The sequence below is a fragment of the Arabidopsis lyrata genome (genome assembly GCF_000004255.2).
Source record: "Arabidopsis lyrata subsp. lyrata unplaced genomic scaffold ARALYscaffold_6, whole genome shotgun sequence".
Lineage (NCBI taxonomy): Eukaryota > Viridiplantae > Streptophyta > Magnoliopsida > Brassicales > Brassicaceae > Arabidopsis > Arabidopsis lyrata.
In genome coordinates this window covers 9,620,525-9,638,150 of record NW_003302550.1, presented here as the reverse complement: position 1 = coordinate 9,638,150, position 17,626 = coordinate 9,620,525, and the positions used below count along the sequence as shown (strand labels likewise).

At 31.2% G+C, this 17,626-nt stretch overlaps 2 protein-coding genes across 2 annotated transcripts; both read left to right on the top strand.

Annotated features, from left to right (window-relative positions):
- Positions 1–8,808: 8,808 nt before the first annotated feature.
- On the top strand, positions 8,809–12,280 carry LOC9310164 (lysosomal Pro-X carboxypeptidase). Its single transcript, XM_002874051.2, has 9 exons — positions 8,809–9,273; positions 9,588–9,774; positions 9,940–10,073; positions 10,239–10,351; positions 10,482–10,734; positions 10,954–11,109; positions 11,474–11,553; positions 11,651–11,697; positions 11,809–12,280. Exons 1-9 carry the CDS (start codon positions 8,881–8,883, stop codon positions 11,949–11,951), a joined length of 1,506 nt encoding a protein of 501 aa, XP_002874097.1. The 5' UTR covers positions 8,809–8,880; the 3' UTR covers positions 11,952–12,280.
- A 2,103-nt stretch (positions 12,281–14,383) lies between these two features.
- LOC9310163 (aspartic proteinase-like protein 2) lies at positions 14,384–17,453 on the top strand. Its single transcript, XM_002874050.2, has 10 exons — positions 14,384–14,877; positions 15,088–15,217; positions 15,311–15,561; positions 15,662–15,889; positions 15,988–16,150; positions 16,306–16,379; positions 16,468–16,564; positions 16,693–16,759; positions 16,847–16,918; positions 17,017–17,453. The coding sequence occupies exons 1-10, from the start codon at positions 14,642–14,644 to the stop codon at positions 17,178–17,180; spliced, it is 1,482 nt and encodes a 493-aa protein (XP_002874096.1). The 5' UTR covers positions 14,384–14,641; the 3' UTR covers positions 17,181–17,453.
- The last annotated feature ends 173 nt before the right edge of the window (positions 17,454–17,626 follow it).

Sequence of the window (17,626 nt, the reverse complement as noted above, 5' to 3'; positions counted from 1 at the left end):
CTTAGCGTTTTTGAGAGGAATCGTCGTTAGACTCTAATTTAACAGTAACTCTATCGATTTCTTTCCAAGATTTATGGATCGTGTTATAACATTCACTCATTTCCTAATGGAATATATATTATGAAAATAATAAGAAGGATGTATTAAAACTAGTTGATTAATCAACTATTTTAAAATTATATTATTAATAATTCAGTCTAACACAAGCCACTAAACCATCGTTTAAAAACACTTTTATATTAGATATTCGGAATTCCAAGAATTTATTGTCTCTAATTTGAATTGTAATTTAACTTTTCTATTTCTACATATGTTTTGCTTATATTTTGCTTATTTGTTTTTGTCAATTTTCTTTAAATTTAAAGATTTAGAGCAACAAAAACAACATATTAATAGAATCGTAAAAAAAAATCATAGAATTGTATTGATTTTCTATAGGTAATAGTTTGATGAAAATAATTAGCTAGAATTTAATTATTATGAACTATATAATGCAGGATGTCAAGTTAATCTTCCGAAGATTTTGGAGCAACATCATTTTCTCTAATGCATTCTCTGATCCTTACAACGTTGGCGGGTAAATAAACCTAATAATTTGTTCATATATGTTTATTTATGCTATTGGTGTGTCAATGTGAGGTTTTATGGGATTTATTTTCATATGTTTCCAGAGTTTTGGAGGATATTTAATATACTTTAGTCACCATCACAACAAAAAATGGTAATTTACGAAATTTTCAGTTTTAGTTAAACATTTGATCTAACAAATCGTTTACGAATATGAAGATGAACTCTCTCAGAAATTTAATTGAAAAATTAATATATGCGCATGTTCACATTGTCTAGATATCACCTCGAAGAGCAAAGGAGATCTGGAGTGGCAGGTGATGCAAAGAGAGAAAGAGATTAAAGTTATTGATTCTTGGATTTTAGCGTACCAAAATGATAAGAGATCTTAACATGTTAATCTAAATTTATAAGTTATGATAAAAGTGATACTATAAATCATTAAGGGTTGGCTAATTTTTCAGTCCTATACTAGTTGCAATCTCAGCTTTCCACCCCAAACTTTTTACCTCTGAAAAAACCACCAAAAAAAACTTTAATTTCAATAAAACTACACGTACTTTCAGATTTGTTCGTAAAACTACGCCTCCAATTGAACCGATCAATTAACCGATAATATTTAATTCGGTTTGACTTACCCATAATTTTGACCAAAATTAATCGATTTTGACTCTATTTTAACCCAATTTTGACCCAAAAACAAATATAAAAGAAAAAAAATGTTTTCTCTATAAATAAATTTATTTATTTATTTATTTTTATAAACAATTAAAATAATAAATTATAACTTAATTTTATCAAAAGTATATATATAGAGAATATATATATATATATATATATATATATTCATTTTCTTTTAGTTCTACTGGTCATTTTTGCTCCACGAGGAAGTTCTAGAAGCGAGAGTCCGAATCTTGGTTTGGGAGGGATTTCAACATGCCTGCGATTTTTAACCGAACTGAGCCGAACCGTGATTTTCGGTTTTCGGTTTGGGTTTGGTTCTCTTGACTTAACCGATCGGAAGGTTTTCAATTGGGGTTCGGTTACCCAATAATTTTGGTTCGGTGATGGTAGAACCGATCAGTTTTTCGGTTAACTATGTGTTTTGAGCAATATATCAGATTCCTTGTATCCATGGCCGCTATAAATGTTTTTTTTTTAAATTTTTAGGGTTTGAAAGGTTGAAGATGATTGTTTTAATGAAACTTTGCGTTTTATGGCATCACATGTTATAGGTTTTGTCCATCTTTCAAAAATTTGGGCTAATTAAATGCGAAACCCACTAAACAATTAAATATCTAATTTATTATGAGCCGATTAAATAACTTAAAATGATAAAATGCACAACTTTATTAACTAATCTTGTCAAATAAGAAGATAATTACACAGAGAGGCTTGAGACAAGATGATCCCCTTTCACCTTATCTATATTTACTCTGTATTGAAGGATTATCAAATCTTCTAAATGATGCAATTAAAAGAAACCTTATTCACGGTTTCAAAGCGAGTCGAAGTGGTCCTCCTATTTCACACATGTTTTTTTGCTGATGATTCTCTGCTTTTTTTGTCAAGCTACTAAAGATGATTGTAAGCAGATCCTTGATAGCTCCAAATGTATGTGGCAGCTTCGGGTCAGCATGTTAATTTCCAAAAGTCTACAATTCTTTTTGGTAAGAATGTTCAATCTCAAGTCCAACAGAATATTATTAATCTTGGCATTTCTCGGATTGGAGGATTTGGACGCTATCTTGGCTTACCTAAATATGTGGGAAGAAATAAATATGATACTTTTTCTTATATTTTTCAAAGAGTGCAAAATAAACTTGAAAGTTGGTATTGTAAGTTTTTATCTCCAACTTGAAAAGAGGTTTAAATCAAATTTGTTGCTACTTCGCTTCCCACACATAGTATGTCCTGTTTTCTCTTACCTAAGAGGTTAATTGCTCAAATCACATAGTAAATCCGACAGTTTTGGTGGTCATTTGCTAAGGAGAAGCAGAAAATACCATGGGTTTCATGGGACAAAATGTCTCAATTAAAACAATATGGTGGTCTGGGATTTAAGTATGTAAATAAATTCAATATTGCCATACTTGCAAAGCAAAGCTGGCGCCTACTTCGAGAACCTCACTCCCTGCTTAGCCGTGTTATTAAAGCAAAGTATTATCCTAACTCTACTCTGATGGATGCAAACTTGGGAAAGCGATCCAGCCATGCATGGAGAAGTATTTATCAAGATACACAGCTTATTAAACAGGGTTTAAGATGGCGAGTGGGTGATGGTAATACAATACGAATCTGGCATGACCAGTGGCTTGATAATCCTCCACGACCAGCTAGAAGAATTAATACTAATGTATCTGATCATCTGAAGTTTCAGGGTAGTGTTAAAAATAATAAAATGAGGACTTAACCCATTGAAGCGGAATGTTTAATGATATTTTAAATTTTGATTACTGTTGATTCAAACTCGTCCCGTAATATAATCATCTCATGTTATTTGAAATTTTTATATGTGCAAATATTCATAATATTATAAAATTTTTATTGATTTTAAATATATCAATTATAATATTTAAGATTTTTTTTATAAAAATATATCAATTATTGTATTTAAAACTTTGTAAAAGTTTAAATTTACTTTATCCGGTAAAATTAATTTTTTTTACTAAAAACTAAATTGAACCTTATATAAACTTTTAAATTTAGATGCTTGTTAAGTTAAGCTTCCAGCTCAATAAGATTCGGATTCATTTTGATTTTATTTATAATATGACTCTGAATTATTGTCTAAACATTTTAGCTGGTGTGGAATATTGAACACACACTTTTTTAAATTAGTTGAGTAATATATGTCCGTTTTTAAAATTTTAAATCACAATATATGCAGATTTGTTTTTGAGATTTATCTTATCATTAAGTTTTATATGATAATTTAAAACAACTATAAAAAAGTCAAACAAAGATGATATGAAGATTATAATTTAAATCTTAACCAAATCTTGTAAATAATTATATTATTAAATGTGGAATATTATATTATTAAATATGGAAAATTATATAGATATTTTAATTTATAATTAATGCTAAAATCTTGTGTTTGGTTGTGTAGATGGTAAATAATTGTTTGGATAAATGCTATAAATATTGGCATTCCATTGTAAATATTTTTGAAAACCAAGGTTTTTTTTTTAAAATGTATATATTTATACAAATAAAATAAATGTGTAAATCAGTAATACATGCATCCATATAAAATGCAGTACAGCAGTAGTTATTGAGAATGAGTTAGAGTTTTGGACCTTGGACTGTGGCCCATATATCGTTTACGAACCGATATCCAAAAGACCAAAACCAAAATCAGTATCACGTATGATTTTGTTTTTTTTTTGGTCATATTTTTTAAAATACCAAACATACGTGATTGATAGGTAATCCAAAATTTATATGTAAAAGCAAAGCTTTCTCTATATTTCATATAAAATAATAGCAATCTATATATATATATATATATATATATATATATAATAAATACAGTAGTAGAAACTAGAAAATTATAGTATTTGGCATCTTCGTTAGAATAAACAATGAGTGAACTGAAAGAAAAAAAGTTTGCAAAACCGTTAGATTTCGTCGCTACTTCTACATTTTACCAATAGGAGGTTCTTTTTTTTAATATGTTTTTCTTTTGTTAAAGGATCTACCAATAAAGAGGTAGTTCAATGTCAGGAACCAATATTAATCAAAGATGTTGGATTACTCAATTGCAAACTGTCCCCACGCGCGCGAACAAGAATCATTATATCATAACAAATGGAAAATATATGATTGAATGTTTGATTACTATTAGCAACGTTATATCTTTGTACTAGATTTTAACCCGCAGTACACCGCGGGATAATTTATTTTTAAAATTAGTATAAAAATATTTTGTAAATTGTATCTCCTTATAAAATATTTATTTACATTATAGTTTACAATTGTTATTAAGTAACGGTATATCACGAATCCACGAGACAATTATTAATTAACTGAGGATTTAAACCGTATTAAAGCTGTATATAAATATTGATTCAAATTCGTCCGCCATATAATCCTGTTACGAAATATAACCCGTTCCGTAATTTCTTAACCCGTCCCGTGATTTATTTTTATTTTAAAGTTTAATGATTATTTATTATATAAAAATTTACAAATACATATCATTCTCTAAGACATTTATATTTTAATAAACTGAAGATTTAATATATATTAAAGAGGCATGTTAATGATATTTTAAAATTTTATAAATATTGTTATTAAGTAACATTATACCACGGGACAATTTTTGGTTTTATACAATCTTTTCTAAATGAAACTGATTTAATATGTCTAATATCGGTGGTATTAAAAAAATAAGGATTTAATCCGTATTAAAGCGGCAGATTAATGATATTTTAATCTTTTATTATTGTTGATTCAAAAACCCGTCCCGCCAAACCCGTCCGGCCAAAAACTCATTTATTTATTAATGTTGATCTTATTTATGATATGATTTTGAATAATTGTCTAAATATTTTAATCGATGTAGAACGTTGAACACACATTTTCGTCAATTGGATAATATATGTCCGTTTTTAAAATTTTGAATCACAGTATATGCAGAAAAAAAATTGATTTTTTTTTTTACTTTATGGATTATATGATGATTCAAAACAGTTAAAAACAAATCTAACAAATATGATAAGAGAATCATAATTCTAAATCTTAATGAAATCTTCTAAATATCTAAATTATTAAATATGGAATATATGGTGTATGAGTTGGGTTAAATATAACCCGACCCAATAAATTTTTTTGTGAAGGAATTTTAAAAAGGGGTCGGATATCCGATATACCCGGAAGTATTTTTACCCACCCGTCACCAAAGTGTTGCAAAAATACTAGATATGAGTGCATGTGCGTTATGATATTATTCATTTTTATTTTATATTTCCTACAGCTTGAATCTCATTCTGTGACTACATAATGGAATCATATGAGATTTTATAGCAATAATTAGCTTTGAATAAAAAAAATTGTTTGGAGAAACATGATTTTTGTAGCTTCATCATATTTGGGATATTGTTAAAGTAACTAAAATAACCAAGTATCGTTAGCTCAACTGGTAAAGATCCTAGGTGAAACTTAGAGGTCGTCGGTTTGAGTGATGCTTAGGACGAAACTAATATTACATGTTGTGGTTTCGGCCTGGAGAGATTACGGGCTTTGGCCAAGAACCTCCAGGTATTCAAAAAAAATAAAAATAAATAAAAATAAAGTAACTAAAATATTAATTAGATTTTGAAAAATAATTCACCTTTTTGAAAATTGACTCCTTTTTTTCGTTGCTAAAGTGCAATTGAAACCCTAATTACTTTAATTAATAAAGTTCGTTAACATTTTAATCTTTCTAAAACATATAGTAATCAAAATAAAGCCGTCCTTTGTTATACATCCCAAATTAATTAGATGAAACTCCATGTTTTTTACACAACGCAGAACATTGATTACGACCATCCTCAATCGTTAAGTATCAAATTTACCACGACTGTCGACTATATTAAAGAATTGGACATCTAAGTTACCTTGGAGTTTTGATTGTAGTAGATGTCCTTGTTATTCATAGAACAAATTAAGTAATTAACCAAGTCAAAATGCTGTGAACAGAACCTAGTGCTTTTTGAGCAACCATTATTCCAATTTCACAACTTTATATATACTCCACTTATTCTTTTCTTTTGAAAAAACACCACTTTTTCGTGGCCTCTCCATTTCGACGTTTTTTCTTTTCTTCATAAGCCTCCATTCAATGTTGAAGACAGATATCGGCTACAACACTTAATAATGAATATAAGCCACATGTTTTTGTCAGGCAAATATATATTTGCTTAGGCAACACTGATTGACCACACAAAATCTATAAGAAGGAAAATGGACTCCACTAAAGCAACTAAGCAAGCTATATTCAAAGAAACAATGATGTACATTTTACATTATAGGGTTTACAAAAGCCATATTTAGCACCAAATAAAGAAAAGTGATGAATTTGTTTTTTTTTTTTTGTAGGAAAAGTGATGAATTTGTTTGTTGAGCCAGAAGTGAATTTGAATTATTTTTAAAATTTATAAGGGTATTTACCTTTTCCATTAAAGAAAGTTAGTTTTCCAAGACTTACAATTTCATGTTACTTTTCAAAATACCACTTGTCGTTTAGGTATATTGCGTAAATTTGAAAATTCGATTAATAAACTTTTTTTTTTGGTATTTTTAGTCAAACGATTAATAGACTAATAGTTGGTTTATGGAAAACTATAAGTTGAAGATTTGATTGTTAAACTAAAAAGATGAAAGTGGAAGTCTGGGCCAAAGGCACCACTATATGAAAACATATGTTAGTTTTGAATTTATACATAAAAAGAATAAAGAAATGATAGCAGTTTCATGAAGCAAGCATGTATATTTTGTGGTGCCAATAGCCAAATGTGCAATGAACATATATGTCCATCGCTTTGCACGCGCAACCTTTACAGCATGACAACATTAATATGAAATGTAAATTATTCTTGGTTACTTAGCTTGAATGCAACATCCATTTATAGTATATTGTTGACACTATTCTAAACATTTACTGCTACAAAATAAAATGAAGAATGAGAATGTGGCAGGATAAACCATAATTTACGAGAAAACTTGTACAAATATATGATGGATGAATAGAAATAGCTAGGCTACACGAATTCACTAGAAAAGAATATAAAGAAGGAAAGATAATCATTAGTGTTCTAAATCATTTGATATTATGTTTAATTTGCAATGAAAATTTCAGAGTTATAAAGAATTCTATTTTTGCAGTAGTTAGTGGTAGGCTTGAGTTTAATATTCGTTATCCGCGGATATCCTTATCCATTTCCAGTTTTTGATACGAAAAAACGGATATCCGGTCAAACGGATACGAATACAAATAGTAAAATTACGGATATTCCGGATAAAAATACGAATAATCCTAAACTTTGTACCAGATAACGGAATATCCGGGATATGTCTAGGCCCATATAATATTTTGTAATTTAAAGGTTTTATGACTTCATTCTTCAAGTGTTAAAGCTCAAAAAAAATTGTAACCCCAATTTTTTGAATTGTTTTTATTTTATTTTCAATATTAATAAATAAATCATATGACAAACAATAAAAATAAAAATAAACCAAAACCCTAAAAAAATTTAAGAAGTTGATTAATTTTTTTTTTCAGATTATAAAAAGAATTTAAGAAGGGAAATGAAAAACATCACAATGAATCTTTTGAACTTTTGCTACTTTGATAAATTTTGTTTTCTTGTGATGTTTTGTATGTTTGATCAACTTCTAACTACTTTATTAAAAATTTTAATTTCTAAACATGTTATAAATTATCTTTTACATGCTTTTTTTTTAGCAGCTACATGCTTTCTTTATGTATCAATTTAAAATGTTCTAAATACTATAAATGGTGAAGAAAAAGCCCATGATTCTTAACTTGAACCATTATATCGTGTGAATTATATGGCACAAAGACATTTCCTATTAATAAGTAAGCATAATTTGTTTGAGACTGAATAAAATATGGCCTGATCGGTCGGTGAAGAAATTGATTCAATGGCCCGTTAGGATAAAATTGAGAGATCAACTTCCGCAACAAAGTTCTAAAGTCAATACTCCACTTGAATTCCATGGTGTAACGACTGCCACATGTTAGAAAATTCAGTTTTAATTAAAACTCTTGTGATTGTGATAGAATCGAGTTGGACCAATCCATAGTTGATTTGTAGTCAGATGATTGTGACAGTTAAGTCCAATATTGCTCCAAAATATCTAAGAGCTTGGAAGGGTACAGATCGGTTTATTTTTTATTCTTCTAAGAACTTCAAAATAGTAATAAGTACTTTGTGGTAGTCACGACTCATGTGCGGTGACCAAAGCATGTACGTTTCTTTGATTAAGATCTCGATTAAGTAGACTAGTTTAGATAAGCGTCGTCGCAAATATGATTTCAAATTGGTTTTCGTTGAATATTTAATTGACTTTCTAATTTTCGGAATTTTAGTGATGTTAAATTCAAAATAGACATGTTTTCTGAAAACCCTAAAACTTATATTAGATTGCATTCCCTATATAAGTATTAAAATATACACATATATACGTATAGTGCATTACAACTTTTGGGATCTATAAAAAGGTATTGGTGCATGAGCTTGGGAAGCCAACTTAGTGACCATTAATATACCGCTCCAAGTTACTAAGATAAACACTCTCAAAATGTCTCTTGCATATTCAATTCTCCTTCTATTGATATCTTCAACATCGACATCTTATTTCATCTCTTTCGCACACTCCAAAATTGCTCGACTTGGGATTTCCTCGAAAATGCTAAAGAATGCACCCGATGGATCAACACAAAAAATAGATGAATCTGATCTTAAAATGTACTATTTTAATCAGACGCTCGACCATTTCACATTCACACCGAAAAGCTATATGACTTTTCAACAAAGATACGCCATCAATTCCTCACACTGGGGTGGTGCTAAAGCCAACGCGCCAATCTTAGCGTTTCTAGGAGAGGAATCTTCGTTAGACTCTGACTTGTCTGGCATCGGTTTTCTTCGTGACAACGGTCCTCACCTAAAAGCGCTACTCGTCTACATAGAGGTGTGTGTGTTTATATATATATAAAACAGGCCCGGCTCATATAAAAGTGGGACCTTGTGCCCAATTAAAAAACAATTTTTATATCTTAAATATGTTTAGATTTGGACCTTTTTCATATAATTTTTAAGAAAACATGACCCTAATTGCTTAAAGAAAATTGACTAAAAAATGAAGGACCCTGTGCAAATGCATTATGGGCACACCCTCTAAGCTGGACCTGTATAAAATGTGCGGTTAGATTAATCTTATAAAATGCGCGGTTAGATTAATCTTTGTAGTAATTTGTATATAAATGCATATGTTGTATAATGCAGCATAGGTATTATGGGAAGACAATGCCGTTTGGATCAGCAGAAGAAGCATTGAAGAACGCAAGTACGTTGGGGTATCTGAACGCAGCACAAGCCCTAGCAGATTACGCCGCGATTCTTTTGCACGTTAAGGAGAAGTACTCCACCAAACATAGCCCTATCATTGTAATAGGAGGATCCTATGGTGGAAGTAAGTCCTGTATATATAAATATATCATATGTTAAAATTATTATAACCGTATCTTACTAATTGGCTTATGTGATGTAGTTATTCTTGATCTCACAATGATAATATTAAGTAGCATTCTATGATATTAAGGATTTAAATAAATTATTTCTTTTTCATGGTACAAAGTGTTAGCGGCATGGTTCAGGCTAAAATATCCACACATAGCACTCGGAGCATTAGCATCTTCAGCTCCTCTTCTCTACTTTGAAGATACTCGTCCTAAAATTGGTTATTATTATATTGTAACCAAAGTTTTCAAGGTAATAATAATTATCCTCTCATAGACCATATCAACATTTAGGAGTTATTTTTATCACAATCAGTATTTCAACTATTTCGTTTTCTTCACTATTTTTTGCTGTTACTTGATAGTCTTAACTAATTAATTAATCACATACTTTTTTCTCTCACATATATTCCATTAGGAAACGAGTGAAAGATGTTATACCAGGATCCGTAAATCATGGAAAGAAATCGATAGAGTTGCTGTCAAACCCAATGGTCTCTCGATCCTTAGCAAAACATTCAAAACTTGCGCGTAAGGGAGAAATATCTTAATTTGTTATTTTAAACTACATTTTTCTGTAGTTGTCCAAGACAACAAAAATAAATAAACAATAAGAAGGTACATTTTTATGCTTAATTTCTTCTTCAAAATTATTTATCAGTCCACTGAACGGAAGCTTCAATATCAAAGACTTCTTGGACACGATATATGCCGAAGCTGTTCAATACAACCGGGGTCCGACTTATTGGGTGGCCAACGTGTGCAACGCAATCAACGCCAACACACCAAACCGTAAAGACACTTTACTCGACCGAATTTTTGCTGGTGTTGTCGCTTTAATAGGCAACCGAACTTGCTATGATACCAATATGTTTTCGCAGCCAACAAACAATCACATCGCATGGAGATGGCAGGTATGTAAATTCGGCATTTAAAAACATTCTAAACACGATAGAATGTCATATGCATTAAAGGGGTGCATCGCACTAACCATTTTAATTAATTTGGTGGATTTAAATTTGGAGAGATTTTAGTCATGAATTCTAAAGATATACTAATGATTTATGTGGTATTGTTTCCTAATTCATCTGATTCATATAGAAAATAAAATTACATGAATGATCTTTATATAGAGCTGCAGCGAGATAGTGATACCCGTGGGATATGACAAACAAGATACAATGTTTCCAACGGCACCGTTTAACATGACCAGTTACATTGATGGGTGTGAGTCTTATTATGGTGTCCCTCCTAGACCACATTGGATCACTACGTACTTCGGCATTCAGGTATATGATTATTCAACTAATTTTAAAATCGTATTAATATTATTAATAATTAAGTCTATGACACAAGCCACTAAATTGCCATCGTTTAAAGACACTTTTAAATTGAATTTTTGGAGTTCCTTGTATTTACTGTCTCTAATTTAAATCATAATTTAACTTTCGCTATTTTTACATATGTTTCGCTTACATTTTGGTTATTATCTTTTTCGTCAATATTTCTTTAAATTTCAAGATTTAGAACAACTTACAACGTATTGATAGTTAATATAAATATATTTTCATATAAATGTATTGATTTTCTACAGGTAATAGTTTGATGAAAATAATTAGCTACAACTTACTATATATGAATTATATATTTCAGGATGTCAAGTTAATCCTCCGAAGATTTGGGAGCAACATCATTTTTTCTAATGGATTGTCAGATCCTTACAGCGTTGGCGGGTAATAAACCTAATAACTTGTTCATACATGATTGAATATGTTATTGGTGTGTCAATGTATATAAGGTTTCATGGGATTTCTTTTCATATGTTTCCAGAGTTTTGGAGGATATTTCAGATACTGTAGTCGCAATCACGACAAATGGTAATTTATCAAATTTTCAGTTTTCGTCAAACATTTTATCCAACAAATCGTTTATGAATATGATGATGAACTCTCTCAAAATTTTAATTAAAAAAATTAATATATGAGCAGGTTCACATTGTCAAGATATCAGTTTGAAGAACAAAGAAGATCCGCAGTGGCTGGTGATGCAAAGAGAGAAAGAGATTAAAGTTATTGATTCTTGGATTTCAACGTACCAAAATGATCTACGAGATCTTAACATGTCAATATAAGTTTAGTTATGATATATATAAATATCAATAATTGGTGAGTGATCTTTTTTTTTTTTTGTGACAACGAGTGATCTATAAAAATCGATGTAAAAGCAAGTATTTCTATGAAAAAAAAAAAAAAAGTTTATTGGGATTGGGCTAGAGTTTTGGATCTTGGATTGTGGCCCATTAGAGTATAGTTTACGAAACCAAACTCCAAAACCAATAATAAGTGTTTGAACCTTGAAGTAGTAGTATATATCCTTCCTAATGGTAATTGTGAATGTCAAATGTCGTCCTTCTTAATGCTTTGCCAGTAATTTGATTGGATAATATAAGAGTTTTATACATCCAGAAAACTTTACTCATTTACTCCAATGATAAGCGACCACAACATATGATAACATCATTAATATTGCGAAACCGAAATTATAAGATTATAGCTCATTAGTCTGTACTTTGTTTATTGTTATTATAAGACCAAGATAAGATATTATAAATGTTTTATTGTGTTGAAACCAGTAAATTTAAGATCTATTTGTATCAAGTAAGTTGATATCTAATCATGTACTAGTGTCTAATTTTTTAAATTTTTTTTACAAAAATATATAAAAACAAGACATGACAAGAGAAAACATTATTTGAAAATGGGACAAATGTTGATGACAAGCCAAAAGTAAAGTAAAGACATAAATTTATATTTAGTCTTTAAATTAATGGGCCTCGAAACAATATAAAAGACATTCCGATGGAATGTGACACCACACTTTCATAACTTAGCCTCAAAGGAAAAAAAAAGGCATTGCTTTTATTTATCTCAAGAAATCTGTTAAATACCCATATATTTGAATGAATTGCTATAATGAAACCGCCTCATTGATCCAAACTACTTTATATAGTATGTTGATATTGTCATGAAAAAAGAAAGTTTTAAAAATATACACTAAAAAACGGATCAAAGGTCAAAAATATGTATCCAACTGAAAAATATATGTTTTTGGCATATATCAAAGGAAGCCAAAACTCTATATATCCTTTGTGCAAGTTTAATATATATATATATATATATATATATATATAAGCATTTTCTTTAACAATCATATGGTACAATATCCTATGTAACACTTTACTATGAGAATGTTGAAATAATAAAAATAACAAGTTTTTCTATAATACAAACATGTTATACGCTCATCAATTAATGAAAATGTTAATTTAGATTTATAAAGTAATTAAAGAGTTCCAAAACTCTACAAAATCTTACAGACACAATAAACAACGAAATGAATTCTTCAAATAAACAAGAAAGATAAGCATGAGATAAATTTTAGTAGCTAGTATTGCAAATTTGCAAGTAAATCTAAATATCTAATGGAGTATTACATGACATGTGAATTGATTACATTTGAATGATTCCATATAAATGAACGAATGACCTTGGTTTTTTTTTTTGTTTTTTTTGAAAGTACCATTTTATAGGCAATAGGATACGTTTGACCCGTCAACCAATCAAGTCCAAGTAGCCTAATTAAATTCATCAACTTGTTGGAGATATCCAATGTTGTTGAACGCTAGCTAGATCATAACTCAAGTATAACTTGCTTTTTGTTTTGCAATGGATTCTTAGTTTCAACATCTACAAACACGTACGTATAAATATACACAATTCTGTAAAAACAAATACACACACTTACTTTTTTTTGTGTGTATTATAGGTACATACATGTAAAGCAAGAGGTGCGTCAAAAGTACGCATTATGTGGTTTAGCCGTTTAGGTAACCAGGGAAAAAAAAGAGAGAGAGAAAAAAAGCCAAAGAAGATGATGCCAAGAAAGAACCTTCCATTGACTGGTCTCCATTTTCCTTTTTTAAGAACCCTAATTCTTGTTCACCTACGCAATTACACTTTTTGCATTTGACAAGTAATTACGTGTTTGTTAAGCAACTTTTACCACGCCTGTTCAAAATGTTGAAATTATTTGTCTTACAAAGTAGTAAAGAAAAAGTTGTTGATCATTCAAGAAAGAAGCAGAAATTACGACAAAAAAAAATGAAGCAGAAATTACATATAGAAAGATAGATTGATTTCTCTTTTTTTTTTTTTTCCCGTCGACATATGGTAAACATCATCTACAAAATAATATAAAATAAAGATCGATAGATTCTAGATCATTGACTTCGCAACGCTTTGAGACATTATAGAATTTGGATTATCATCAACCAACTTGGAATTCCAATTCAATTTTCAAAACTTAGTATATCCGATTTCTTAGGTGTGCCATAAGCCTTTTTCAGAAATCAAAACATCAAAGATACGGTTATTTAACCCTTTTTGTTTGTCCAAATAATTTTATTTTGATGTTTAAAATAATAACAATAAATCGATTAAAAGAAAAAAAAAATTCGAGTAACAAAAAAGTAAATCAATAGAATTAAAACACATGTGATATTTGGCGTAATCTACACTGGAACATTTTCTGTTTATCCGCTGTTATACTTCTCTCTCTCTCTATATCCCAAAAGACGACACAAGTACAAAACAAATCTGCAAATCTTCTTCTTCTGTCTTAATGAATTTCAAGACTACCGATTCGTAGCCGTTAACAATTTGACGGCTCAATTCTCCAGAAGAAAAAAAAATGATCTTTTTGATTTTTGACGAGATTAAGAGATCTTGTTAACACTTCAAAGCATACCCAACTCGGGAAGCTATGGTGGCTATTCGTTTCGCGGCGGCGATTCTCATTTATTGTTTATTACCGGCGGCGGTTTTGTCTTACGGTTTCCCGGCGGCGCTGAAACTTGAAAGAGGGATTCCGGCGAATCACGAGATGGAACTTAGTCAGCTCAAGGCTCGTGATAAAGCTAGACACGGCAGATTGTTACAGTCTTTAGGCGGAGTCATAGATTTTCCCGTCGATGGAACTTTTGATCCTTTCGTTGTTGGGTAATTTAAAGTTTTCATCTTTTTGTCTCTCTCTTTGTTATTTTGGTGATTGATCGATTGTTGGTAATGCCTATACGATACAATATCTGAGTAAATCTCAGTCGTTGTCTGTCAAAGTTTTGTTTTTTTTTTTCTTAAGTCTCAATCAAAAAGTTATTTCTTTTGTTTTGTTGTTTTCTGCTTAAAATTTTGGTGTTTGACTTTGAACAGATTATACTACACGAAAATACGATTAGGATCTCCTCCAAGAGATTTTTATGTACAGGTTGATACAGGAAGTGATGTTTTGTGGGTTAGTTGTGCTTCTTGTAATGGCTGTCCTCAAACCAGTGGACTCCAGGTAAAGCTTTTGAATTCTTTTTCATTATCTTGGTATAGTTTGAATTTCTGTGATTTTGGATTTTAATAATATGCTGCTTCTTTCCTTTTGCAGATTCAGTTGAATTTCTTTGATCCAGGGAGCTCTGTAACGGCAACACCGGTCTCATGTTCTGATCAAAGATGCAGTTGGGGTATTCAGTCTTCTGATTCTGGCTGTTCTGTTCAGAACAACCTTTGTGCTTACACGTTTCAGTATGGGGATGGAAGTGGCACCTCAGGGTTTTACGTCTCGGATGTCTTGCAATTTGACATGATTGTTGGAAGCTCTTTGGTCCCAAACTCAACGGCTCCGGTTGTGTTTGGGTGAGTTTATTTCAGCGAATCCTTTGTTTCATAGTCATCAATATGGGCCATTACTCTTGACTTTGTTGGTTGCTATGTGGGATTGTTTTTCTGGAACCAGTTGCAGCACCTCCCAGACGGGAGATTTAGTGAAGTCTGATAGAGCGGTTGATGGAATCTTCGGGTTTGGGCAGCAAGGAATGTCTGTGATATCTCAGCTTGCTTCACAGGGATTAGCTCCAAGAGTGTTCTCTCACTGCTTGAAAGGAGAGAATGGAGGCGGAGGCATACTGGTTCTTGGAGAGATTGTGGAGCCAAACATGGTCTTTACTCCTCTTGTCCCCTCGCAGTTAGTTCCATTTATCCTTTGAAACAGTTTCATTTCAAAAGAGTTGTTCATTAGAGAGTGACTGATAAGCATAATCTTATGGCGTGTGAATATTTTAGGCCTCATTACAATGTGAATCTTCTGAGCATCTCAGTGAATGGCCAAGCTTTACCTATCAATCCATCGGTCTTCTCTACATCAAACGGTCAGGGAACAATCATTGACACTGGTACAACATTGGCATACCTTTCTGAAGCAGCCTATGTTCCTTTCGTTGAAGCTGTAAGTCATCAAACCTCACGTTTCTATCTTCTTTTGATATCATTGAACCATCTAGGAAATGTAGTTACTATAACTGTACTCCATTGACTTGATACTCTGCAATTTTGGTTTCAATACATTATTTTAAATGTTCTCTGTCTTATGGAAATTTTCAGATTACAAATGCTGTTTCGCAGTCTGTCAGACCTGTTGTTTCGAAAGGGAACCAATGTTACGTAATAGCCACAAGGTTTATCCTCTTACCAAATTTTCTTATCCTGAAGCATGTCTTCTTAATTGGTAAACATCTGAACTTATTTATTGTACTGTGTGATCAGTGTCGCAGACATATTTCCTCCAGTTAGCTTGAACTTTGCTGGTGGAGCATCCATGTTCTTGAATCCTCAGGATTACCTAATACAGCAGAACAATGTCGTAAGCATTTTTAACTCGGAACCTTTTCACAGGAATCTGGTTTCAGAATCTGAACCTAACTTGACATGAAACATTGAGTCTTTTTTCGGTTCTTTGTATAACATTTGTCTTTGCACTCTACTTTATAGGGAGGTACTGCAGTGTGGTGCATCGGTTTTCAAAGAATACAGAATCAAGGGATAACAATCCTTGGAGGTAACCCGAATCGAAAGCTTAAGCCTTTGTTATTTGAAATCTACGTTTGGTAACACAAAAGATCGGTTTTCTCATCTTTTTCTGCAGATTTGGTTCTTAAAGACAAGATCTTTGTCTATGATCTGGTCGGTCAGAGAATCGGATGGGCAAACTACGACTGTAAATCTCATCCCGTGAACCCAAGTGACACCCAAAAGCAATGAAATCTTTCCGCTCTTAAAAAAACTCTCAACCTTTTTTTGTTTATCTTTCTTCAGGTTCAATGTCGGTAAATGTCTCAGCGACTAGCAGCAGCGGAAGAAGCGAATATGTGAACGCAGGACAGTTTAATGACAATTCTGCTGCACCGCAGAAGTTATCTTTGGACATTGTTGGAAACACTCTAATGTTGTCACTAATGGTAATCAACATGTTTTTATAGCACGTACAGCTTTCGCAACTTTGCCTAAAATTGTAGTTTCTTCTATACCCTTTTTGATGTGGTCGTCGGCGTGTTATTTGTGGTCACCGGAGAGTAAGTTTCTCCCAACCGGCGAAGCCCAGCAGAAGAAAAGTTAACGTTTGTTGTTTGTTTTTTTTTTTACCATTTCATTGTTATAGTTTTGGATGTACTGTACATAATTCCTTTTATACATAGTGGTGTCTGTTGTGTGTGTATCATCATTCTTGTGATCAAGGTTTTTTTTTCTCACTATTTTTATATTAAAAAAGAAATTCTGCAAAGATAAAAACGAAATCATACTAGAGCATCAAAATCTTTAACAAAAGCAAAAAGCAAAGAAATACTATAATTATTTTTTCTTAAATACTATAATTAATGAAATAATGGTACTATAATCTAAGGATCAGAGATAGCTGCATTGATCC

Excerpts from the sequence above, each read along its gene's own strand:
- LOC9310164 (XM_002874051.2), top strand. The coding sequence starts at position 8,881 with ATGTCTCTTGCATATTCAATTCTCCTTCTATTGATATCTTCAACATCG. Across the intron at positions 10,074-10,238 it reads TTGTAACCAAAGTTTTCAAG|GAAACGAGTGAAAGATGTTA; the intron begins GTAATAATAATT and ends ATATTCCATTAG. Across the intron at positions 11,554-11,650 it reads GATCCTTACAGCGTTGGCGG|AGTTTTGGAGGATATTTCAG; the intron begins GTAATAAACCTA and ends ATATGTTTCCAG.
- LOC9310163 (XM_002874050.2), top strand. The coding sequence starts at position 14,642 with ATGGTGGCTATTCGTTTCGCGGCGGCGATTCTCATTTATTGTTTATTA. Across the intron at positions 15,562-15,661 it reads ACGGCTCCGGTTGTGTTTGG|TTGCAGCACCTCCCAGACGG; the intron begins GTGAGTTTATTT and ends TTCTGGAACCAG. Across the intron at positions 16,919-17,016 it reads CGGATGGGCAAACTACGACT|GTTCAATGTCGGTAAATGTC; the intron begins GTAAATCTCATC and ends ATCTTTCTTCAG.